General features: G+C 45.2%; 2 protein-coding genes across 2 annotated transcripts in view; one reads left to right on the forward strand and one right to left on the reverse strand.

Moving 5' to 3' along the window:
• Nucleotides 1-8,270, forward strand: part of RAD54L (RAD54-like (S. cerevisiae)) — a 28,239-nt gene extending 19,969 nt beyond the window's left edge. Inside the window, exons 10-18 of the mRNA XM_008566443.1 lie at nt 1,213-1,339; nt 2,442-2,516; nt 2,649-2,779; nt 3,296-3,406; nt 3,565-3,688; nt 4,009-4,087; nt 4,397-4,576; nt 7,608-7,771; nt 7,864-8,270. Coding sequence (XP_008564665.1) covers nt 1,213-1,339; nt 2,442-2,516; nt 2,649-2,779; nt 3,296-3,406; nt 3,565-3,688; nt 4,009-4,087; nt 4,397-4,576; nt 7,608-7,771; nt 7,864-8,074 — 1,202 coding nt within the window. The 3' untranslated portion in view covers nt 8,075-8,270. The remainder of the gene's footprint in view (nt 1-1,212; nt 1,340-2,441; nt 2,517-2,648; nt 2,780-3,295; nt 3,407-3,564; nt 3,689-4,008; nt 4,088-4,396; nt 4,577-7,607; nt 7,772-7,863) is intronic.
• The window catches only part of LRRC41 (leucine rich repeat containing 41), a 19,308-nt gene continuing 1,925 nt past the window's right edge, over nt 8,193-25,575 (reverse strand). Inside the window, exons 2-10 of the mRNA XM_008566441.1 lie at nt 23,017-23,103; nt 22,275-22,345; nt 14,425-15,562; nt 10,917-11,177; nt 10,166-10,330; nt 9,976-10,074; nt 9,304-9,426; nt 8,997-9,072; nt 8,193-8,901 (exon numbers count right to left, since the gene is read on the reverse strand). Of these exons, the coding sequence (XP_008564663.1) occupies nt 8,682-8,901; nt 8,997-9,072; nt 9,304-9,426; nt 9,976-10,074; nt 10,166-10,330; nt 10,917-11,177; nt 14,425-15,562; nt 22,275-22,345; nt 23,017-23,103 (2,240 nt within the window). The 3' untranslated portion in view covers nt 8,193-8,681. The remainder of the gene's footprint in view (nt 8,902-8,996; nt 9,073-9,303; nt 9,427-9,975; nt 10,075-10,165; nt 10,331-10,916; nt 11,178-14,424; nt 15,563-22,274; nt 22,346-23,016; nt 23,104-25,575) is intronic.

Genomic DNA, 25,575 nt, shown 5'->3' on the forward strand with positions numbered 1-25,575 from the left:
TGACCGGCAATGGATCGCAACCCTCAGTGTCGCGCCCGTACCGGACCAGGACCGGCAACGGGATCGCAACCCTCGGTGTTGCTCCCGCGCCTCGCTCAGCCAGTGAGCGGCAACCGGTCTGTATGTGGGATCCGAACCCTCGGGCGGGAGCGCCGCCGCGCTTCCCAAGCGGCGCACTTATCCAGTGCGCCACTGGGCCGGCCCTTGTTTTTTTTTTTTTTAAAGATGACCGGTAAGGGGATCTTAACCCTTGACTTGGTGGTGTCAGCACCACGCTCAGCCAGTGAGCGAACCGGCCATCCCTATATGGGATCTGAACCCAGGGCCTTGGTGTTATCAGCACCACACTCTCCCGAGTGAGCCACAGGCCGGCCCTAAACATTAAATATTTGCTTTGGGTTTTTTATAGATGTTCTTTATCAGAGATTGAGGACTTTTTTCCTATTTTATTATTAGTTTCCTAGGAGTTTTTATCATAAATGGGTATTGAATTTTATCAAAAAAATTTTAAGTTGAGGTAAGAGTCACATAATGGGAAATTAACCATTTTAAAGTATACAGTTCAGTGGCATTTAGTACACTCACATTGTTGTGCAACCACTACCCCTGTTTAGTTCCAAAACATTTTTATCACCCCCAAAAGAAAAACGTTAGGATCCATTAAGAAGTCACTGCCTTTTCCTCCTTACACCTAAACCTTGGCAATCACCAATCTCCTTTCTGCCTTTATGGATTTGCCTATTCTGGATATTTCATATAAATGGAATCATACAATATGTGACCTTTTGTGTTTGGCTTTTTTCACTTAACATAATGTTTTCAAGGTTCATCCACATGGTAGTATGTATCAGTACTTTGTTGTACTGATATATGCTACTTTATCTCTTATAAAGAACTGTTGGACTTTTAAAAAAAAATTCTAGCCTGTCTATCTTTGTCTTTTAATTGAATTGTGAGTATTTAGTCATTTACATGTACTATAATTAATCATATATTTGGGTTTTAATCTATCATCTCACTATTTGGCCTTTCAAGTCTTTACTGCTTTAGTATCTCTCTGATTCACTAAACAGAGATTGCCTATATTTTGTTCAGTTTGTTGTTCTCGACAGGAAGATTGGTCTGTGACAATGTAGTCTGCTATAACTGGCAGTGGGAAAATCATTCCTTTTCCACATTCTTTAATTTTTTTTTTTTCTCTCCTGTGTTCAGGGACTGCCCATGAGTTCAAAAAGCATTTTGAGTTGCCTATTTTGAAGGGTCGAGACGCAGCTGCCAGTGAGGCAGACAGGCAGCTAGGAGAGGAGCGACTGCGGGAACTTACCAGCATTGTGAATAGGTAATGACCCAAAGTGAGGTCATCAGAATTGCCTCTCAAGCCACCGGAGGCCAATGCTTTGCGAGCTTGGCCTATGTAGAGCTCTCAAGGGCTGGGATTCTAGGAAGGGAGTGGGATCTTTGCTCTGACTATGGCCACTAAATGAATGAAGGAGTCTTGCAGGCCAAGTCCTCCCCTTCTTTCTGGCCTGGGCCCTATGGTTTAGTTTTGATCTTCTTACCAACCTGCTGAGGAAGCTCTTCTCTGATGCTGCCTTATTTCCTAAGCTTTCCCTTGGAGCGTTATTAGTACTCCAGAAGCTTCCTGTCCGTCGGTCTCAGACCATAAGTACCAGGTTTCATTTCCTAGACCCTGTAGTTGTTCCTAGACAGGTAGGAGTAGATCTGAAGAATGGGTGTGGCTCCCAGGTTGAGAGGACTTACTTTTTCCATGGGGATCACATAACCCAGGGGCAGGTACATTCTGTACTCCTCTGTTGTAGGTATGTACACTTGATGGGCTGAATCCTAAAGAGTCCTCCTACCCTTCCCAACTGCCTGGCTATCTATCCCTACCAATTTTAGATGGCAGGAAAGAGAGTTAGTGTGTTCATAGGAGCTACTTCTTAGGTGCCTGATCCCTATCCTTCTTGGTCTGCCCAGGAGGTATGGGTTTAATTTCATTGAGCCTGGGGCCGTGTGGCAGCAGGCATTTAAACAAAGGCACACAGAAACTCTGCTAAGGACTTAGTGATTTGCAGCTTGCTTTCCCTGTCAGAGCCCTATGCTCAATGGGAGACCTAAGCCTTCTCTTGGAGACTAGTCAACCTGTTGAAGGGAAAGAGAAAGAGTTGTTGGTCTAAGCGAGGCTGTTCGTTTCCATGACTGAGACCCTGATATGTATCTTTGCCATAGGCTGATGGGTCTCTGGCATTTGATACTACAAAGGGGTAATTTTTTTTTTTTTTGGCAGCTGACTGGTTCAGGGATTGAACCCTGGACCTTAATGTTATCAGCACCATGCTCTAACCAATTGAGCTAAATGGCCAGCCCAGAGTGGTAGTCTTTATTCTGGCAGTTAGCATGGCAGTTTTACCAGCCCCTTGCCTTTCTGTTTTCCCTAGGTGCCTGATACGGAGGACATCTGATATCCTTTCTAAATATCTGCCTGTGAAGATTGAGCAGGTGGTTTGTTGTAGGTACTGAACCCAACTGAAGGGAGTAGAGTGGGTAAAAGCTTAGCCCCTGAAGTGTGGCTGGGCTCTCAGGATTTCCTCAGAGGGCAAAAGTGTGGTCTAGCTTTTCACACTGACCCAGCTGCCTTTTTTCAGGCTGACACCCCTTCAGACTGAGTTGTACAAGAGGTTTCTGAGGCAGGCCAAGCCAGCAGAAGAGTTGCGTGAGGGCAAGATGAGTGTGTCTTCCCTATCTTCCATCACCTCGCTTAAGAAGCTTTGTAATCGTGAGTTGGGCCCATACCCTAGTGTCCTCTGTGAGAGTGAGCAGGGGAGGGTAGGCTCCTGTAGGTGACCCAGTGACTTTCACTGCAACTTGTCGAGTCCTCATAGAAGGCACATGTGATTCCACTCCTCCCCAAGACATGCACCCTGCATTGTGAACTTTGTAAACTAGACCCTTTACCTTGGAAAATTTAGCTTATCTTCTGCCCAGCCCATGTTTGGGATATATAGAACTATGTGTGTGAGTGATTGCTCACACAGCCGCTCATATAAAATGTTGGGCAGGAAGAAAAATAACAAACCTTGCCCTCTCTTGTGTTGCTTCCTTTTTGGGAGAACACTCTAGTGAGCAAGGTTGTTCATCCATGGTCCCAGATGGCACTGACTGCACTCTTTCGGAATTTGGGAGGGTGGAAACCAAGCAAGTCTGGTGCTGAGGAAGGTCTTCTAGGAGTTCTAGTGGGCATTGAAGTGGAAACTTCAGGAAGCAAAGTAGCTGGCCTTTTGGTTTTTTTCAGATCCAGCTCTAATTTATGACAAATGTGTGGAAGAGGATGATGGCTTTGAGGGTGCCTTGGACATCTTCCCTCCTGGTTATAGTACTAAGGCTCTAGAACCCCAGCTGTCAGGTGAGCCCTCTCCTACCTTTAGGAGGAGAGGTGGAAGGAGGGGTGGGTGGGAGATCATCTGTGCTAGAGCTGTTCTGTTTCAAGACAGGATAACAAAAGTAAGAATCCTGGGCCATTGGGATGGCCAGTTGGGGACTGATGGTTTTTGCTCTTCCTAGGTAAGATGCTGGTCCTTGATTACATTCTGGCAGTGACCCGAAGTCGCAGCAGTGACAAGGTAGTGCTGGTATCCAATTATACCCAGACGTTGGATCTCTTTGAGAAGCTCTGCCGGGCCCGAAGGTAAGAGCCTAACCAGGCTGCCAAAAGGGTGACACCTTCCCTACTGCTCCTCTAGGAAGATTAGGTATTCTGATTGGTGGATGCAGGCCAAGAAGTTAGTATATGAAGGACTTAATGCTGCCCTAGCTCTGTCTCTAAGCAGAATATCCCCTGGGCCTTCAGGTACTCCCACAGGACAGAGTCCTGGTCCCTGGCTTCTTGCCTCTGCCTTTGGGAGTTTAGGGCCTCAAGTGTGATTAGTTTAGCTCCTTCAGTAAGTAGCTCTGGCTTCAAGGGGCTCTGCTTTCTTCTTGGGTCTTGATCTTTGGATCCTCCTTCAGGTACTTGTATGTCCGCCTGGATGGCACGATGTCCATTAAGAAGCGAGCCAAGGTTGTGGAGCGCTTCAATAGTCCATCGGTAAATGCACAACCCATCCCCGCACCACCAATGCAGTAACATCAGAATTAAGGGTTGATAGAGATGTTGTAAGTGGGCCCTGCTTCAGGGTCTCCCTGGTGGGTGTGGTAGTTAGGCTGGTTGGTGATGGCTGGGCTGGAAACTGACTTTATGGGTTAGGAAACTGGCTGGTAGGCAGACAAACTTGTGATTCTCACAGTTGGTCTGAGTATGAGAGTATAGAGGCATGAAAGAGAAGAGTTGGCTGGGCTGAGCAGGATCCTAGCTTAGGCTGTAAAAGGTTTTTTCCCCTGCTTCCTCTCTTTCCAGAGCCCTGACTTTGTCTTCATGCTGAGCAGCAAAGCTGGGGGCTGTGGCCTTAATCTCATTGGGGCTAACCGGCTGGTCATGTTTGACCCTGACTGGAACCCAGCTAATGATGAACAAGCCATGGCCCGGGTCTGGCGTGATGGTCAAAAGAAGACTTGCTATATCTACCGCCTGCTGTCTGTAAGGATGGTGATAGTGGCCAGAGTAGGGGTGGGTCATGGAATAAGACCTTCAAGACCATCTTGAATTGTTTCTCAGTGCCTCTTTGGCACCTCTGCTTGTAGCAGCAGCCAGTCTATGGGCCTTCCCTTGAGCCCTTTATTCTTCTGTTCTCACTCCCCTTTTCTTCACCTCATTCCTCCAAATCCTTCTTACTGTGCCATCTGGATGCTCATTCAGTACATCCTTTTCACAAGGCACCTGCTTTCCAACATACTCGATTTCTACTGTGCCTCTCACCTTGTATCATCTTACACTCTTAAGTCACATGGGGCTAAGAAGTGGTATTGGCATTCTCCAAGTTCTCACTTGCCACTTTTAGACCATCAGTCCCATAGTTCCTCTTTTGCAGCTCATGTTGTCTGATTTGACAGCCTTTTTTTTTTCTTGCTGCAGTCATCTCTCCTCGGCTGTGTTCCTAGTTCATTGATGATTTTGGGAAAGCTCAGTCTTCATTTCTTTCCCAAATCTAACAGTCATCCTGGCTGACTTCAAGGACCATATAGTTATCCAGCACTCTGGCCTTCATGTTTCTTTGACCTCATCTAATATACCTAAGGCCACACTATGGAACTTGTTAGTACCCAAAACTTTTTTTTTTGGCAGCTGGCCAGTAAGGGGATCCAAACCTGTGACCTTGGTGTTATAAGGCTGTGCTTTAACCAACAGAGCTAACTGGCCAGCCAGTACCCAAAACTTTAATGACTATCATTCTACTCTCCTTTCCTGTCCTTCTGGCTCTCTCATACCTACTATATTTGTTTCAACATAGTGTCCCTAGAACCTGTCCCCTGTCTCTCTCTTCTCCCCACTAGTCTGGCTTGACTTTCTTTTTTATCCAGACTGATCTTCACTGTGCATCCTTTCAGCCACTCTTTTCATAGTATCCATTCCACTTGGATCATTCAGCTGTTCTTGGCTTCTACACCAGCTAAATTTTACATTTACAGACAGGTATTACCACAAATTCATGTTCTCCTTTTGGGCTGAGCCATATCTCATTTCCTTGAAAAACCACTTGAGACCTTCACAATTTCCCTCCAGTTTCCTACCTAACCCTATCTCTCATTCTTTCTGCAGAGACTTTGTCTTCTACATAGAGAAAATGTAGTCTGCGAAGCCTGAATTCTTTTACATCCCTTGCTATCTTTTCTGTCTCTACACCTGATCTAACTTTCTCATCTCAGAAGAAGAGAATTTCCTTCCTCCCTGTTTGAGGCTTATCCTTCTAGTTCTGCTGTAAACCCCTTCCCATCCTTTCCTTTCTTTTTTTTTAAAGATGACCGGTAAGGGGATCTTAACCCTTGACTTGGTGTTGTCAGCACCACGCCCAGCCAGTGAGCGAACCGGCCATCCCTATATGGGATCCGAACCCGGGGCCTTGGTGTTATCAGCACTGCACTCTCCCGAGTGAGCCACTGGGCCGGCCCCATCCTTTCCTTTCTTAATTGGTCAACTTCTCCTTTATTCTCCTGAAGTCTTTAAGAATGCCCAAGTAGCTCCCACTTTAAAAGCAATTTTTCAACTTTCTGTCTTATTCTAGCTACTGCCTAGGGTTACCTTCCATTCATTTACTGTCAGATTTTTCCAAGGGCTACAGATTAACTTCTCATCTTCCACTCATCAGACCCCTTATGCCACTGAACCTGCCTTCACATGTACTCTTGGCTTCCTGATTGCCAAGAGGAGACTTTTAATTTTTCCTCCGTGTATTTGGCCCTGTTAACTACTCATCCCTTCTTAAAATTCTCTTCTCTTGTTTTTGGAAACTCCACTCTGGTTGTGCCTCTCTGATTACCTACACTAATTATATTAACAAATCTCTGACTAAATTTTTGATCCAGATCTCTTACCTGAGCTCTAGATCCATATCTTCATCACTTTTTTTTCTTTTTCCACTGCCCTCCAACACTTAATCTACATTTCCACTTGGATTTCTTTGAACACTTTAGATACATCAGCTGTCATTTAATGGCTCCATTATCCATCCAACCCAAACCTGGAAATCTTCCTACTGGACTATTCTTCATCTTCTAACGACCAGATTCCTACCAGTTATCACTGATTTTACCTTCTTGAAATTTCCTTAATCTAATCACCTCCATCTCCTGCTAAGGTCACAGTCATGCATCCCCTGCTATGTTCACTTGGATATTGTAGAGCTTCCTTTTTTTTTTTTGCCTTATTTTAAAACATTATTCACATACTGCTTCCAGAATGAGCTTTCTAAAATTCAGGTTTTGCTTTTCATCACTTCTAGGACAGGGCCAGGACAGCCTGGCATCCAAGGTTCTCCAAATATGGCCTCTGCTGACTTTCCCAGTCCCAACCCTTACTGCACTAGTCAACTTGAACTTGTCACAGTCCTCCAACAGCCCAGGCTTCTTTCTTTGTTCCTATGCTGGGCGTGCCTTTCCTTGCAAACATCTATTCATTTTTCAAAATTCAGTTCAAGGATAATCTTTACTTTCAAGCTTTTCAACACTGTTCTACTCTACCATCTCTCTTGTGGGCTCCTGGGTATCCCGTACAGATTTCTATCATTGTATCACTTTCCCACTAGTCTGTGAGCTCAAGGATAGTGATCATATTTGATTCTTCTTTGTATCGTAATGTTAGCACAGGGTCTGGCATAGAGGAGACACCCAAATAATGTTTATTGAATGAACGAGAGTCGGGCTTGGTGTGGAGGTCTGAAGCTGCTGCAGACAAACATCAGTTCACCCTGAAGACATTTAGCCAGGCCCTGAGACTTCACTGGTACAGAAACTAGCCTGGGTGGACAAACATGTACATACAAGTCATGATCCTTGGAGGTGGACTAGAAAAATGGGGCTCAGCTGAGCAGAGTTATTGCTCCAGGACTCTTACGTTTCATTCATCTCCTCTTCTCTTGGGTGACTATAGTTTCAACCCTGGGGTTTCCCGGTTTCTTCTGTATGGGGATAACCAAGCCCTTGACCCACCCTTCCACTCCCCCCACCCCCTCAAGGCAGGAACCATTGAGGAGAAGATCTTCCAGCGTCAGAGCCACAAGAAGGCACTGAGCAGCTGTGTGGTGGATGAAGAGCAGCATGTAGAGCGACATTTCTCTCTGGGGGAGTTGAAGGAGCTGTTTACCCTGGATGAGGCTAGCCTCAGTGACACACATGACAGGTGGGTGGAGTGCTGTTGCCATTAGCTCTGAGCTACATGTACCGCATGGACACGGGATCTGTAGTGACCACAGCTCTGTCCTCTGCCCCCAGGCTGCACTGCCGCCGTTGTGTCAACAGTCGCCAGGTCTGGCCACCCCCTGATGGTTCTGACTGCACTTCAGATCTGGCTCAGTGGAACCATAGCACTGATAAGTGGGGGATCCAGGATGAGGTACTCCAGGCTGCTTGGGATGCTGCCTCCACTGCCATCACCTTCGTCTTCCACCAGCGTTCCCATGAGGAGCAGCGGGGATTCCACTGATAACCAGCTGGTCTGGGTGTAGCTGTTAAAGAAAGGAGACAGGGAAAAGGGGCTCCCTGCCCCATAGCGTCCTGTTGAGTTTTGTTTTCTGAGAGAAAAGTCATCAAGAAGGGCTGCATGATGTTTGCCCAAAATTTATTTTATAAGAAAAACTTTTTTGGTTAAAAAAAAGAAAGGAATAAAGATATGAAAGGGACTGAGGCCTGGGAGCAGTATGGTAAGCCCAGCAAGAAAGAGCCCTGGTAGTGGGTACTCCTACACTTTTCTAAAGTCTGGCCACCTGCTTGAGGAGGAAAGGCAGGAACCCCAGGGCAGGGGGTGGGGGACTGTCCTCAGTGACTGTGATAACCACTGTAACCTCCTGGCCCAGAGTTCCCAGGGTACTGAGTAAGGGGCCCAAAGGCTCTGAACCCAGCTGTGGGAATGCCTTTACTGGGCTCCATCAAGGCCTCCAGGACCTCAGTGCAAGGGAAGAAGGAAAAAAGAGAAAAAAGGTGGCAGAAAGAGAAAGAAAGATAGACTTGGTGGTTGGGGGTTCTGGGCAGCCCATGCCTCAGCTCCTGCAAGCTGATGGTACTGAGCATGGGCCTATGAGGTATGGGCCCCATCACATGGTGCTGACATAATCTGCAAAGGCCTGGGATGAGTCCCATGAGTCGCTAACCACATGGCAGGTGGCCCGGAGCCGCCGGATGGCTTCTCTGGCTGTGACTGCATCCTGGTCCAGCCAGTTTTGGAAGAGACGCAGGTGACCAAAGGCTCCACGGCCCCAGCGCTCCAGCCGCTTGGCGAACTCCAGAAGCCCATCTGGCTTGATGCAGTTGGAACTGGTAGGGGTGAGATGGATTAGATATCTAGAAAACAACTAATCCCTGATCTATATCCCTATAGCCCCATCCCTGTCTCCCCCTCCCCCATGTACCTGATGTCCAGCTGACAGAGAGAGGAGGATGAATCCTCTGAGAAAACATCCGCCAGGGCCAGCAGGCCAGCATTTCCTGGAGAGAAGGGGAAGTGCCTGTCACCTCCACCCAAGAACAGGGAACATACCCTAACCCATCTCTGGTTGGGGAGAAGCCCAGCCCTGCCAGTTCTTGAAGCCCCAGCACATAAATATCTATATTGCAATCCCCATGTTCCCATGGAGAGGAACATTCCTTCCACCCAGTGTGTTTCCAGCTCAAAGGCCTGGCCCCTTCCCTTCTCCCTTCCCAGAGTTCGGCCCCCACCCAGGCGGTTCCCTGGCAGCCGAAGGCCCTTCAGTGTGGAGTTGCCCTTCATAGCAGCAACCATCTCAGGCAGAAATTGGGCTGGGCGCTTCTCAAACAGACGACAGAAGGAGAAGGTAATCTCTGTCAAGAGAGAAAGTGGATTAAAATCTAATGGCTGCATTAGGACTGGTGCTGCCCCTCTGCTCCAGGTGGCCCTAGTAGGGGGTGTGACAATTTATAGAGGCCCAGAAAGAAAAAAGAATTTGTCCATGACCCCAAGCAAGCCTGGAACTAAAGCAGGATTCAAACCAGAGATTCTGAATGTTCACTTCAAGAAGGTTCTATGTGAACAATTCTCCATTTACTTCCTTCTTTCCCTCTATCCACTGACCACCCTCTTTGGGGGCGGGGGGGGGGAATTAGAGGCAAGTCTGTGAGGGGAGCCTGGCACAGCACGTTTATTTCTCCCCACCACCTCCATTTTTGTCAGCCCCTGAAAGGTAAAAACTTTGGTGAGGTACTCTAAATGTGAGTAGTTTCCCATGTGTAGTAGGGGGACTGCATTTGGGACTTTCAGAAGGAAAGTCATGCAGGCTCTATATTCATTTTAAATGAAGACTCAAGGCCAGGAAAGGAACAGTGGTTTGCTCACAGTTATGACTCAGGACAGGTTCTGGAGGAGGAACTTACCTTGAAGAGTCAGATTCTGTAGCAAAAAGAGCACCTCGCTCTGACAGTCAGCCAGATTCATGTCATGGAAGCTCAGCCTCTTCAGGGCTAGGTTGTATTCTGGATAGGAGGCAGAGGCCATGGGCCTTAGCTTTCCCAGAGAACAATGCTAGGTACCCACCTCCCCTTCACCATTCTGGCTGGGTCCTACCTTTGAGTGTCTGCAACACAAGCCCAAAATCCTGGGGAGAGGCAAAGGTGGCGCTATCCAGAGACAACTGCTGCAGAGAACCTGAGGCCTTCAGTACAGAGCAGAGCAGTGGGGCTGGCTGGGCTCCCCGTGGAAATCCCATCTCCAACTGCTCCAGGCAGTTTTCTGGATAAGGTAGGGAGAGAGGATTCCAGCTGGCCATCTCTACCTCACACTCATAGCAGGTCTTATCCTGTCCTTAAGGGGTTCACTAAAAAAATAATATATTCATTCACTAGTCCTTGAGTGCCTACTATATGTCAGATACTGTGTTAGGTTCTTGGAATAGAGTACTATATGAGACTTGGTCCTTACCCTTATAGAGGTTTTAGTCCAGGGAGACAAGACTACTCAAATATAAGCAAATATAGAGTATGCAGACTGGTAGGAAAGGAGACATACAGGAACTAAAGGAACATACAGCAAGGGGACCTAATCCTGTCTAAGGTCCGTTCTGTTCTTGGTTTGGACCCCTCTTTTGCAGACTAAGCTGCCGTGGTCACTCAGCTGAACTTATGGTGGCCTGGACCCTGTCCAACCCATGGTTATCTTAAAGAATGGCAGGCTCTAAAAGGGGAGCAGACTCCTGAAAAGCCAGGAATAAGTGATAGCAGACCTGGATTGGAAGTCCTTCCCACTTCCCCACACAAATGCACCTGCACATTTGTGTGGACATACACACATGCACGCACACGCACACGCAGTGCTTCACCTGGTATCTCCTCATCCCCAATTATGTGGCTAGGGGGCCCTGCATTCCCTGGCCCAGCAGGGTTGTCCCGCTGGCTTGGGTGGTCGACACGAATAGAGAGGACCCGCAACAGGGGTAGGGCTCGCACGATGGCACGTGTCAGCTCCAGGATGGGCAGTGGTGAGAACAGGTCGCTGAGATGCAGAGCACGGAGGCGGCATCCAGCCTGGCCTGACAATGCCCGCAGGCTGTCCAGCAGGCGGAAGATGTTAGAGCCCAGGCCTGTGGCAGGAAAGATTAAGTTAGGGTCATGTGGGAGTGTCAGTGAGGGTAACATTAAGAGACTACTCCAAATATTTCTACTGATTATTACCAAATCTCAAGCTTTGGATCAGATTTTGTCTCAACTACTCATCCATGTCTTGCTTTTTCTTCAGGTAGAATGAGCAAACTGATGCCACTGTACTGGGCCATGCCCTCAAGGAACATCAGTTAAGGCAGAGTCACAAAGTAGAAGATACGATGTGGTGGGGCAGCATGTGGCTACCAGCTGAATGACAGGCCCAGAGAACAGCCGAGCTCTCTGAACTTAGGGGTTCTGAGGACTAGTTTCCTGAAGGAGCTTGGCCTTGAAGGGAATTTTGGACAGAGGGAGAAGACACAGTTAAGGGTTACAGCTAGGAGAATACAAGGCCTGAGTGGGAGGCTTGTCTGGCTAGATGGGGACTCAGGAAACAGCTCTAGAGGGCAGGGCAGTAGAACCCACATTTTGAAAGATCCTGAAAACTAGGCTAAAGAGATTGGTTTAATCTCCTATAGGTCATGGGGAGCACCTGAGAACTTAGTAGGAGAGTGATAACGGCCCGTTAAGGAATACTTTAGAAGATTCACTGGATGAGAAAGGGGCAGTAAAAGATACGTCTCACAATGGAGTAGGATCCAGAAAGGTTAGGGCAGTTGCTAATGCCACAAGCAAATAATTCCTTGGAACCCACTCCTTCCCTCATCTCTTCTTGGATTGTGCAGGCTATTGATTCATTCAGCTAAACTACCCACTGCCTACAAAATACCAGGGTTTTTGTTAGAAACCAGAGAGCAGCACATAAGGCCTCATAAAAACATGAAGGGAACTAATGAAGTACATATAAAGTATGAGTACCTAAAGCCTAGTCCAGCTTACATCAGTAAAGGCTTTCCAGCTGAGTCCTAAAGAATATATGAGGGTACTTCAAAGTTTGTGGAAAAATAAAATTAAAAGATAATACAAATCTTTCCATGAACTTTTTTTTTTTTTTTCTTTTTTGGCAGCTGGCTGGTACAGGGATGGAACCTTGATGCTATCAGCACCATGCTCTAACCACTTAGCTAACTGGCCAGCCCTCTCCATGGACCTTTTTAAGTACACTTGTAAAGGAGACAGGCTAAGAGAAGACTGATTGTGGCAGAGGGAACTTGGCATATGTAGAGGCCCGAAGGAGAAAAAGTGGCAGGTTCTTAGGAGTGAAAAATTCAATATGGCCAATGTATAAAGTAGTGGGGGTGAGGGGAGGAAGTGTTCAGGGTTTGACTATAGAGGTAAGCAGGGGGGTGAAAACACAGATGACCCTGTAAGTAAAATTAAGAAGTATGGTATAAGCCACTGACAGGTCTTTGAATGAATGACAGGGTCAGATCTGCATTTCTGAAAGAATGCTTGGGCTGCAGTACAGACAATGGATTGTATGGCAAGAGTATGGGGTCAGAAGGAACTGTTGGAATGATGGATCCAGTTGATGTCTAGAAGACAGCTGGATAAATGGTTTTGGAAATTCAGGAGAAAGATCTGGGCTAATGTCATAGAATGGACTCTTCAGCATATTTGGCCTTTGAAGCCACAGGAATAGGTCAAACTGTCTAAGAAGGGTAAAAGTAGAGTGTAAAGTGAGAGCACTCTGAGAACTCTGAACATTAAGAGATAAGAAATAATGTCCAGAGGAGGAAGAGAAAAAAGTCACAAGATTTCTGGGGTAGTGGAAATTTCACAAAGATAATGATTAATAGCAGCAAATGCTGGCAAGAGTTGATATAAGATGAAGACCAAAAAGTATACACTGGAACTAGTAACAAGGAGGATGTTGGTGACCTAGGTCCTCAGTGCAGTGACAGTGGTACAAGAGAGGCTAGAGTGGGCTGTGAGTGAGAAGTGGAGATAGTACTGATCAATAAGTTGTGAAGAGCAGGAGAGAATAGGATAGTTAACATGGGATACAGGGAGGTGGTGGTACTTTTTGGTGGAGACCTGATTTAATGTTTAAATGGTAGGAGAGAGACAGTGAAGAGAAGCAGTGTAATTAGTGGTTTAAAAGCATGGATTCTTTTTTTTTTTCCTTTTTGTCTTTTTTACTGACTGGTAACGGGATTGCAACCCTCGGTGTCGCGTCCATACCGGGGACTGGCAACGGGATCGCAACCCTTGGTGTTGCGCCCGCACCACGCTCAGCCAGTGAGCGGGAACCGGTCTCCACATGGGATCCGAACCCTCGGCGGGAGTGCCGCCGCGTTCCCAAGTGGCGCACTCTCCAGTGCACCACCGGGCCGGCCCTAAAAGCATGGATTCTGAAGTCAAGTGGCCTCGGTTTAAGTGTCCTGGCTCTACAATTTACTAGCTAGGTTATCCCAGCCAAGTCACTTGACATTATAGAGCTGTTTAAGGATTAAATTAGTTAACATATTGAGAATACTTAAAATATCTCAGACACATATTAAGCAGTATATGAAAGTTATTACTAAAGCATTTGAGAAACAAGCTTCCCTAAGGTGGGAGGTATGGATCCAGAGCACATATGGAAGAATTAGTGTTAGGATGGCAATCTCTTCCATTGCAGTGAAGGAGGAAAAGATGAGTACAGATGTTGGAGGGTTTGTAGGTTAATAAGTTGAAGGGATTCATGTGTGAATGGGAGCTGATGCTTCAAACACAATGAGCATTCTTATGAAGTTGGTGACCATGAATGTATAGTAAGTCTGTACAATTCTGTATTTTCTCTAGCAGTGCTCAGCAATTTAGACAGATTGCTAGATTTAGCCAGAGTTTTGCTAGCTGGGCACATGCAGCTAGGAAAGAACTGAGATCTGCCTTGCAGGTTGCTAGTCTGATAAAAAAAAAAATTGTCCCACACCTGTCTGGACAGCTGCTTTGATACTGGTGGAATACAATACCAGCCCTGACTGGGTCTGCATATACTATACTGCCCCCACCTTGCCTCCCATATCTAAAAGGTACTCATTCTTCTGATTCCAGCTGACTTGTCTTGTCGCCCCTCAGGAACCTCTGCTTTCAACAATGAATTGAGCCTACAGACCTCATCTCATAGCACTGACAATCTGCCACTATTTTTGTGTGTGCCTTCTGCCCCCTGACCCCCATGAGGCACATGTGGCCACATCTCCAGCTTCCAGATCATACACCCAATTTTCCCGCTCAGGATTAGATGCACAGCTGGTGCTGCTGGGAGATGCAAGCTAACCCCTGCCTTTCTAGGGAGCTCACCATTGTAGGAGAGTGTGAGGCTCTCCAGAGACACCCAGGAGCTCAGCAGGTGGCATAGTGTCAGAGCTGCCTCCGTGGAGAGTGGAACTGTGAATAGCTCCAAGGTGGAGATGCTGCGGAATCGTTGGGAAGCCTCCAGTGCTGGAAGCCCCAGGCAGCTGGGATCTGATCCATCCAAAGCTCCACAAGCCACTTCCCCGATCTCCATCTCTTCACCATCCTCCTTTTCGCCAGCCACGATAAAAACAAAGTCATATAGGTCTTCAGACTCTGCACCAGACCCCTGACGGGTGCGAGCACCCTTCTTCCCTGCAGCTCGCTTGAAACGCTTTAGGGGCTTAGGCTGTGGGGCTGAGCTCGCTGGAGCCCTTTTGGATGAGGATGTGGACGAGGAGGCAGAGGAGGTGGCAGCTGGAGCAGAGGGTGGCCGCTTGGTGCCAGGAGCCTCATGGGAGGTGGCTGGAGGGTGCAGCTCTCTCTTAAGGTCTGTCCCGCTTGCTGTCACGCTGTCCTGTGTACTCCGGCGTGTTACCCTGGTGGCAGGTGCAGCTCTGGGCATCTGCTTGGCTTCACTCTTCCTCCGGGTAGCCATCAGGGCTGCAGCACATCGCTCAGCAGCATCCCGGCGAGGCCGGCGTGAGCCCAACAAGAGGGACCCTTCATCTCGGGATGGGGCCCGGCCTCGGGAGGCCTCTCCACAGAGGCGGCAGGGCAGGCCACCAGGGCCTGGCTGCCAGAAGCCAGCACTCATCGTGAGGATGAGGATGAAAAGAGCTGACTCAGGCACAGGCCAGGAGTACAGCGATACTTGGCTGACAGCCCCATGGTGAATGAGCTGATGCAATAGCTGTTGAAGTGACTGCTGAGCAGCCACATCAGAGAACAGCAGGTGGCGGAACTTGAGGGTGTGCAGGGAACTGGCCAAGGTCTCCAGAACCCTGCGGTTAGGCTCAGCCACCAGTTCGGTTGCACCCTGCAGCATGTTGCAGATGGTGAGCTGCCGGACATGGCGGGAGCTATGCAGAAGAGGCGAGAAGCGCTGGTCACAAAGACGCCTGTCAGATGACACATCAATGGTCCCACGTAGAACATGGGAAAAAAAGGCTTCCATAAACTTGGCTCGCCAACAGGTCACGCTCTGAAAGCAGAGAACATGCCAGACAGCCATGATACTAAGAGTGCTATTCATGAAACTACCATCCCAGTTAACTCCCTTCTAATAGCAAACTAGTATTTACTGAGCCAGGCAACATTCTAAATAATTTGTACAAATTCATTTAATCCTCACCTTTGAATTATGCATTACTATTAGCCTCATTTTACAATTAAGAAAGCAGGCACAGAAAGGTTTTATCACCTGTGGTCATAAGTAAGCAGTAGAAACCAAGATTTAAATGCAGGATATCTGGTTACAGAGACCATTCTTTTACTATAGTGTCTCTCACAACTGAAACAGTCACTTACTCTTGTAAATTCTTCTATGTTTGTTTCTAGAATCTGATCCCAACCTTCCATTTTTACCACCACCACCTTTGTTCAGTCCCTTGTCACCTCACATCTGACCACTTCATTAGTTTGCTGATTGCTGTCCCTGTCCCCTTTTCCCCTTCCCAAACTACTTTGCACAAGCCTACTGAATTCATCTTTGTAAAGCACTATTTTGATTACATTGTCATTCTTTGAGGCTGACTCCTCTGACAACTAAGTCTAAGGTGTTGGTACACTGTCTCATGGTGTTGAGTCTCTTTACCTGTGTTCATGTCTTATCCCAATCAAATCAGAAATTCCTAGGCAGCGGGAACCAAATCTTAGTTTTCTCCAAGGCAACAGTGCTTTGATGGATATTGGACTTCATCAGACTCTTCTGCTAAGTTTAGTAGAACTCTGAATTCAAGTGATTTTCAACCTTTGGTGTACATCAGAATTTCCCATGGTGCTTTACATTTTTTCAAAATTCATATGCCAGGTACCCAGACTTGGGGACTATGTTACATCTGAAGTAAGGCCCAGGCATCTATACTTTTTAAAACCTCCCCAAGATGATTCTGATGTAGATCAAAGGTTAGGAATTACTGCTACCTAACTCAAAAGGGCACACTGAAATGAAGACAGGTATCAGGTCCCACAGTTTCTAATTTAAGACCATCCCCAAGTCCTTATCCTCTCCTAAGGTGGAAGCCTGCTGACTTCAATATAGGTCCCAGCTCTGCCACTCTACTCTGGACCTCTCTGAACGTCTTTCTTAATCTGTAAAATGTGGATAACAACATTTGCTCCGCAGGATTGCTGCAAAGACCAAATGAAAATGCAAGTTAAAGCATTTTATAAACTGTAAAATAAAAAGCAGATATTACTACTGCTGCTGCTAATGATAATAATTAGCCTACATGGGCTACATGAAATGGACTTGATCGAGGTAGAGCCTTTTAAGCAGGGTGCTTATGTGACCTGAAGTAAAGACAGTGAGAGTCTGAGGTTCCTTAAGACTAGAGGACACTTCTCTTTGGTCCTTACCCTGCCTCCACGCATTCCTCCATACCAGAGTGACCCTCAGTTGTTAGCAGGAGCTAGGCCCCTACTGTCCTCAGGCAAAAGTTGTCATTCCCTTTGCTTTAGCTATTTCCCAACTCTGCCTGCTGTGGTAATAATTAGGAATGACTTCATGCTTGAGCTAACTGCATGGCAGCAACAAAGAAGGGCCCTGCTCACCAGCAGTAGTGCATTAGGGGAGCAGAAAAGAATACCTGACAACCAAATCTCTGCTCAGCTTGGAGTGGAGGCAGAGAGGGTACTTTATGAGTCTTTCAGGTCATACCTCATTCTGGCACCTTTCCTAAAGATTTGCTGGCTCACACCCACAGTCTTCAAAAACACTTGCAGGTAACCATAGCAAGGCTTGAACTTCACAAGGAAGACAGTCAGATGGCTGTTATAAGAAGCGGGCCTAAAACCTGAATGAAGATGTGAACCAAGATATTGTAGCTGTTTCTGGCCATTAAAGGCATGTAGGAAATGTAGATTAGAGAACTAAATACTGGACCTTTTCAGACATATTAATGGTTGATGAAGACAGTGGGAGAGAGTATTTGAAGTTGGAACACCCTAGACATGCTGCCAGTGAACAGTAAGACATAGTGATCATGAACATAAACTCCAGAGCCAGACTGCTTCAACTTGACTCCTGGGCGTGCCATTCACTAACTAACCTTAGGCAAGTCATTTCACCTCTTTTTGCCTCAGTTTCATCATCTGTAAAGTGAAAAACATAACTATATCAACATCATAGGGTTGTTGTGAGGGTTAAATGAATATGTAAAGTTATGACAGCTATCTCAATGGCTTCTTTCTCACAAATTAATGCTTGAGCAGATAGTAGTTCATTTTATTTCATTATCACCTTTCAGAAGAATCTAGTCTAAAACATCAAAGCTGAAAAATACCTGAGAGGTCTAATTCAAGCCACATTTTGTGGACTTGTACACTGTGTCCCAGACAATTCAAAGTGATTTAAATACATTATTTTCGGTGAGGGTAAGGGAAATGCACTGCCAATGAGGTGAAGTGACATTTGCCCAACAACACATTTGAACCATCCTTAATGGATTGGCAGCTCAGGCCCTGGCGGGAGAGGAAATGTGTGTACAAACTAGGGAAAGTTTAAACAAACAAACAAACAAACAAATATATATATACATACACACAAATATGTGTGTGTGTGTGTGTGTATACATATTTTTTTTCTTTTGTGGCTGGCCGATACAGGGATTGAACCCTTGACACTGGTGATATCAGCACCATGCTCTAACCATAACTGTTGTACTAAGTTTTTAAAGCCAGCAAATGTTCACAAACTATGTATTGTCCATTGCTTTTCTGATAACAAATTATTTGTGGAAAGATAAAGAAGCAAACCCAAAATCAAGTGTAAACCAACTCTATGGAGTATTTATGTATATGTGAATACCTATATAGTTTTACAACACTGAGACGGTTCTGAACAGTTTCAAATACTGGGCTTTTTTTTTTTTTTTTGTCTTTTTTCCGTGTCCGGCAACGGATTGCAACCCTCAGTGTTGCCCCGTACCGGACCGGGGACCGGCAACGGGATTGCAACCCTCGGTGCTGCTCCCGCGCCTCGCTCAGCCAGTGAGCGGGAGCCGGTCTGTATGTGGGATCCGAACCCTCGGACGGGAGCGCCGCCGCGCTTCCCAAGCGGCGCACTATCCAGTGCGCCACCGGGCCGGCCCAAATACTGGGCTTTTAAAACATTATACTACCTTATATTTACATATTTTTATAATATGATTTTATTATTTTGAAAATATGGAGGTATATTTAATAATTCCTGTATTATTGAATATTTAAATTGCTTCTAGCCTTTTGATATTAAACTTCGCTATAATGACCATCTGGAACTAAATCTTCAGTATCTCAATTTTAGTTTAATTTATCTATTTAGAGATGGGGTCTCACTATGTTGCCCAGGCTGGAGTGCAGTGGCTATTCACAGGCACAATCTCATTACTGATCAGGAGTTTTGACCTCCATTTCCAACCTAGGCTGGTTCACCCTCCTTATGCAACCTGGTGGTCCTCCGCTCCTGGGAGGTCACCATATTGGTGCCAAAGTTAGTGCAGATACCTGATGGTTCTACACTTGGTTCAATTTTTATTTATTTATTTTTTGGTTTTTGATCTTTTTTTTTTTTTGGTGGCTGGCCATTATGGGGACCTGAACCCTTGACATTGGTGTTATAACACTGTGCTCTAAACCAACTGAGCTAACTGGCCAGTCCTTCAATTTTTATATACTTTAAATTTTTTTTTTTTTTTTTTTAAAGATGACCGGTAAGGGGATCTTAACCCTAGACTTGGTGTTGTCAGCACCATGCTCACCCAGTGAGCAAACTGGCCATCCCTATATGGGATCCGAACCCGTGGCCTTGGTGTTATCAGCACCGCACTCTCCCGAGTGAGCCACGGGCCGGCCCCAGATATACTTTAAATTTTAAGAAGAATTTCTAGCTAAACATTTGAATATTTTATTCAACTTTATTGTTATCATTATTATAAAAGGTACACTTCTGTTTATATTTAAGCCAAAATGCAGAATTAAGAATGGAGTAAGGTGGAGAAAAGAGGACCATGAAGCATTTTTGACAGGTTTGTGTTTTTTCTCTAAAATTTGGAAATTTTAAAAACTCTTGACAAATTATCACCAGATTGCCCACCAAGAAAGTTAAAACAATTTCTGTTCCCACCAATAGCATATTAAAATGCAAGCTTCACTCACCCCTGGCCAACCCTAGGTATTACTTTTTAAGACAAAAACCCAATCAAAACAAGACTTTACTAATTTAAGAGGTAAAATTTTACTTTCCCATTTTTATCATTAATGAGATTGAACAGTTTTCACTTTACTGGAGATTTTTGTATACTTTGTGACATGTCCAAATCTTTACTCATTTTATTCTACTGGGATGTTCATCTTTTTCTTATTCTCTATACCTCTTTGTTTTGCAAATATTGTTGCGAATGTTTTTTCTCAGTTTATTTACCTTTTAAAATTTGTTTATGGTGTTGGCATTTTATATGGTTAAATATGTCCATATTTTCTTTCTTGCTTCTGCCCATTTGATAATTAGCACTCTCTACATCCTGAGATTAAATATCCAATCACCTTTATTCTTTTTTAGTTGTTTTGTGCTTTTACTTTTTACAATTTAATCTTTAATCTATATAGAAATTATTGCGCATTTATAAAGTGAGGCTGTAACTTTTTTTTTCCAAATGGTTAACCAATTGCTAGAGAACAATTTATTGAATAATGCTTCACTTCCCCAATGCTTTGTCTCCAGAGTATCTGATCTATTCTACAGATCTCTTTATATACACCAGTACTACACAGTTTTAAATACTATTGCTTTATAAGCAGTCAAAGTCTGCATCTATCTTGCTCACCATTGTATCCCTAGAAACTAGCATATTGCCTGGAACTGAGCAGGCACTCAACAAGTGGCTTTGAATTATGAGGTGAAGGTTACTGTTGTGCAAAAGTGGGAAGCAGAAGACAACCTCTGGAATGGATATGCTCCAAGTCAGGACCTCTGCTTAAGGGACTGTTGGGCCACAAAGCCTGGAGCCTCCTAAATGTTCTGAAGTGCTCTGAGCCAATAAAACAGGATAACAAACATTCTTTTACAGGAAGCTTGAGGTAATGTTGGAAAAAGAAAGTTCTGTCTAAGAGAGATATTACAATCTTCATTACCTGCTGATCAACCACACTACCTGTGAAAAACCGGGGCAAAGTGAACCTGATGTTTCTTTAAAGATGGCAGAAAGCCGTAACTGTTTTCTAATATTCTTGTATTCACTTCTCTTCCTCATAAGGCCTAGAATCTGAGATTTTGTTGGGCCTCAGTGTCCTCATCCTGAACTTCAAGGGTTGTAGTCCAGATCTGGAAGTAGAAAAGCTGAAAGATATGGGGCTGATTGTTACTGAACCCCATGAACCCAGTGCATCTCCAAAAATTAAATCTCCAATTCCTGTTACTAGCTTTTTTTATTTTTATTTTTGTCATTTGGCCTCATTAACCACATAAAGCTCACTTCAACTACTACTTCCTAGTAAAGACTTTCTTGCTCCCTTCTCCCTCAGCCTCCTTGCTACCCTCTATTACACCACTTATCCTATCATATGTGATCTATTTGTTCTTATTTTTCCCCATTAAATTGATAAAACCTCAAGATTAGGAACTGTGTCTGTACTTCCAATATCTAGCATAAGATCAGGTATATGGTAGGTTTTAGTAAATGTTTATTGAACTAAATCTGTCCTGTCACCTAATTATGGAGCAGCAAAAGAAATTCTGCTTAAATGAGAGCTCCAGTGATCTATAACTGAATCAGTGAATAACAGAATCTCAGGGCTAAAAGGAGCCCTAAACTTCATCTTGTCCAACCCCTTTTACAATGCTGAATTTCCTGTATAACACTCCCACGTCAAGTAGTTATCCAGACTATATTTGAACACTCACTGACTGAAAGCTTATTACCTGTGGAATTAGCTTGTTTCATCACCCATAAGCTCAGAATTTAAAAGTTTTACCTTCAGTTTTGCAAAAATGTATCCTCCGTTAGCTTCTACCCAGACCAAGTTTATTAATCCCTCCTTTATGTGACAACCATTAATATATTTCAAGATAGTTCATGTTTCCCAAGTCTTCTCTTTTTTGGGAAAAACATCTCCAGTCTTCCAAATGTGACTCACATGTTGTGGCTTTGACTTCTCTCTCCATACTCCAGGAGTAGCCTGACCACTGCAGTGCCAGGCAGGACTATCATCCCACTTGTCCTTCAGCCTATATTATATTTGCATTAGTTCACACAGTTCAGGGTACAGTCATTATGAATGGCTTCAGCACACTGTCAACTAAACCTCAATCTTTTTTATACAAACTGCTGCTAAGCCAGATCCCTCGACCCCTTACCCTGAGGCCATGCAATTGGAATTTTTTAGATTCAGGGAAGAGTTGATTCATTCTGTTAAATTTCATTTTGTTAGATTTGACCATTTTGCCAACCCTGTCATGAACTTAGGAATCCTGGCTCTGCCATTCATTGTGATCACTACACTTCCCTGTTTTGTGCCCCCTGCAAACATGGTGAGCAAGCAAGTCAGTGACAAATGCCAAATGGGCCAGAACCTTGTGACAAGCCATTGGGAGCCTCCTCCCAACTCCATTCCATCCCTGCCCCTGCACTTTACCAGTACCCAGCTTGTGTTTGTGTGCTATTCCAGCTTTCACTGTGCAAAATTAGGGCAGTGTTCTACCTGGTACCTCAACTTACTTCCAAACTGGAAGGCCTTGTCTTCATCAGTTCATCCCAGAGTCGGCGCCAGATGGCCTGAGTGGAGAGGCCTGTAGAAAGAAAGATCGCACTTACTTGGCTGCTTACTGGCCATTATGAGTGAAGTACATCAGCCTTTCATGCTGTTCTCTGAGTTCACAGAAGCAATATAGCAGAGTGTTTAAGAAGCTAAGTGGTTAAGAGGCTCTAAAGATAGATTGCCTGGGTTTGAATATCAGCAAACTCCACTCTAGCTGTGTGATCTTGGGCAAGTTACTTAATTTCTCTGCACCTCAGTTTCCTCATCTGTAAAATGTAGTTAATAATAGCTATTTCATAAGGTTGTTGAAAGGATTAAATTAGTTTTTCTAGGTAAAGTGCCTAGGACAGTGCTTGGCACTGTCTGGGTTGAAAAAAATGTTAGCAGTAAACAGATATGTCCAGTGAGGGGAGACAGCTTGGTAAAATAGAAAGACTAAGATTCAGAAGATCTGGATTCTAGATGTGGCTTTGCTATTAATTGTGGTATGCCTGTGTCTCACTTTCATCAGTATAATGGGGATCATCTACTTGTTTTGTGTTTCACGGGACACTGTGAGGAATCAGGTAAGAAAGTAGGTGTGAGGGTACTTTTGAAAAGCATGAAGTTCTATGCAGGTATTGGGTGTAATATCTACCTGAAGAACATCATGGTGTCTTGCTCATGAATCACTGACTGAGAAAGAAACAGACAGATACTCACCTTTCTTGAGGGCAGTTTCCTCAATCCTCTCCAAGTAATATATATTGAGCAGAGGTAAGATGCTTTGAAGTATTGGGCCTGGGAGGGCTACAAAAACCAAAACACAAAGTTTACTTCCCCCCCCACCCCCCAGGGTTCCGAGCATTATTTATCCATTTGGAAAGGAAGATGGAGGGGCAGACTTCTTATTTGCCAAATACAATCTATAGAAGCTAACCTAAATCTACTCCAAATTCTAGTCTACTTATCTTTAGCCACTCAGTTGGCAACTGAAATTTCAAGGGCAAGGGTGAGATAATCCCACAAAATAAGCTGACATGTTCATTTAGGAGCTGGTCAGTTCACTTTGGTCCAAGCATAAAGAACCATTCTGCATTAAAAAGTCCTACTGAACATGTATAATAAAAGGTCCTTCATAATCTGCCCTACTAACTTCAGCTCCCTGCTCTGCCTCATACTTCTGTCACACTAAAGTACTTTTTTCATTTACCTAATATATTACGCTGCTTTCTGCCTCTGTGCCTTTGCCATGCTGTTCTCTACAACAGGAATGTCCTTGCCACTTTCACCATACCAACTACTCATCATTCAAGTATCACATGCTCTTTATTAAGCCTTTCCTGAATTCCCTTCTCATTCTTCTATATTGACCACTTCCATCCTTTGGGCCACTGCTATACTCTGAACTAGTATTTTCCTATGAAGAATAGAGACAATTAGTCTCTATACGCTAAATTCAATATATCTTAAAAACAAAACCTGCTCTTGCCAACTTCTCTAGTTCTGAGAGGCATTATAGTATGGTGGCATTATAGTATACTATGAAGATTAAAGGAGATCATGCTTGTAATCTAAGACAATGCCTGGCCATGATGAACTCACTAAATGTTGGCTATTATTATCCTGTCAATAGCATCTCTGTCCTATCAAGAATAAGTCTAAAATCTTGGCATAAACCAAAACTTCTATTCCAGGATCTCCTTTTATCTTTCCTGTGTAATAACTGAGTCTTGATCTCCAAGAATTTAGTATAATTCCTTGCACATAATAAGTACTCAATTTACCTACTGAATGAAAGTGTTAATTCCCTATGCTATTACACTAATATAGGCCACATCACCTTTCATCTGGACTATTGCAATAGCCTAACTACTCTCCCTGACCTCAGTCTCTTGCCAATCTCTCTGCTCTGTACTCTTGGTGATGACATTTCCCTGTTCAAAACCCTTCAAAGGCTCTCTACTACATTCAAGATAAAGTCCAAACTCCATATCCTGGCATTCAAGGTACAACACACCTTATTCTACTTAAGTTTCCTCACTGTACCCTTTTCTGCTGCCTCTACTCACTCCCCCCCTTTCCACCACTACTCCTTACACAAAGCAATGCTAGTCCACTTCCTCTAGGAAACCTTTCCTGGCTGTTAGCCCAGACTGAAACCTTCCTCCAAAATAGCAATGCTTAGCAGGCCTCTTACTTGGCTCTTCTCGTAAAAGGTCTTACTTGATTCAGCTTTTTCTGTGTGACTGTTTACTTGGTCTAGGCCCACAGCAACTCTTCCTCCCCTGTCTTCTCTCAACCTGGCTGCGGGCTCAACCAGTAATAATGGTGGTGGTATGTACAGCATTGGTAGGGGAAGGGAGAAGCGGGGGGTGGGCGTGGGGGTGGGGATTCAGTAAACTGTCAATTGATGGTTTTGATCAGTTGGTTAAAGTGCCGTGTTGGTAACACCAAGGTCAAGCATTTGGATCCCCATACTGGCCAGCCGCCAAAAAAAAAAAAAAAAAGATTGTTTTGGGGGGAAGAGGCAACACAGAATTTCCTCCAGAGCGTTACCCACTTTCCTTCTAATCTGCACCCCTCTGTTTAGCTATCCTCTCTCACAGCCATAGAAATTCTCATCTCCTATTACCCACAAAGTCTTCTCTTCCTTTCTCCATTCTTGTTAAGCTAGGCTCTTTCTTGCTTTTTTCCGACCTACACCTTTAATGCTTCCTCTTCTCAACTGGGATCTCCACCCCAGTGGTCTCCCCTCCTAGCCAGGTTTGGCATCCCAGAAACTCCAGGCTGACACAGCCAGATCCTCTCTGCCTTCTTCCATATTCCCCAGGACTTCTGAGCCCCCTACTCAGCTCCACTGAGACTTTTCTCTCATTCCCCATGGGTCACTCTGACCTTCTCAGCTGTTGGCACCAGGCCTCCACAGTCCCCCTCCCCACACCACGCCTGAGGACTTCTAACAGTCTCTCCCCATCCCCCACCACAGGAAGACAATTGGGCCTCTTCAGTATCAGTGCCCCACTCCCACCACCAAGGGCCTCCTTGACCACTCTCCACAGCCTTGGGGCTTATTCTGGAGTCCCAACCCCCCAAACTCCACGCCTTTTCTCCACAACCACCTCCTCATGGTGTCATGAAACCTCCCAACCTGGGACCTCAAGCCCTCACTCCTGACCTAACCAGGTCCTTCCTCCTGGCAAAGATGCCACCACCACCCCTGAGGCCTCCTACTGGAACGTCCACCCCCCCCCCCCCCCCCCCCCCCCCCCCCCCCCCCCC

Source organism: Galeopterus variegatus, unplaced genomic scaffold (assembly GCF_000696425.1).
Source record: "Galeopterus variegatus unplaced genomic scaffold, G_variegatus-3.0.2 Scaffold242, whole genome shotgun sequence".
Taxonomy (NCBI): Eukaryota; Metazoa; Chordata; class Mammalia; order Dermoptera; family Cynocephalidae; genus Galeopterus; species Galeopterus variegatus.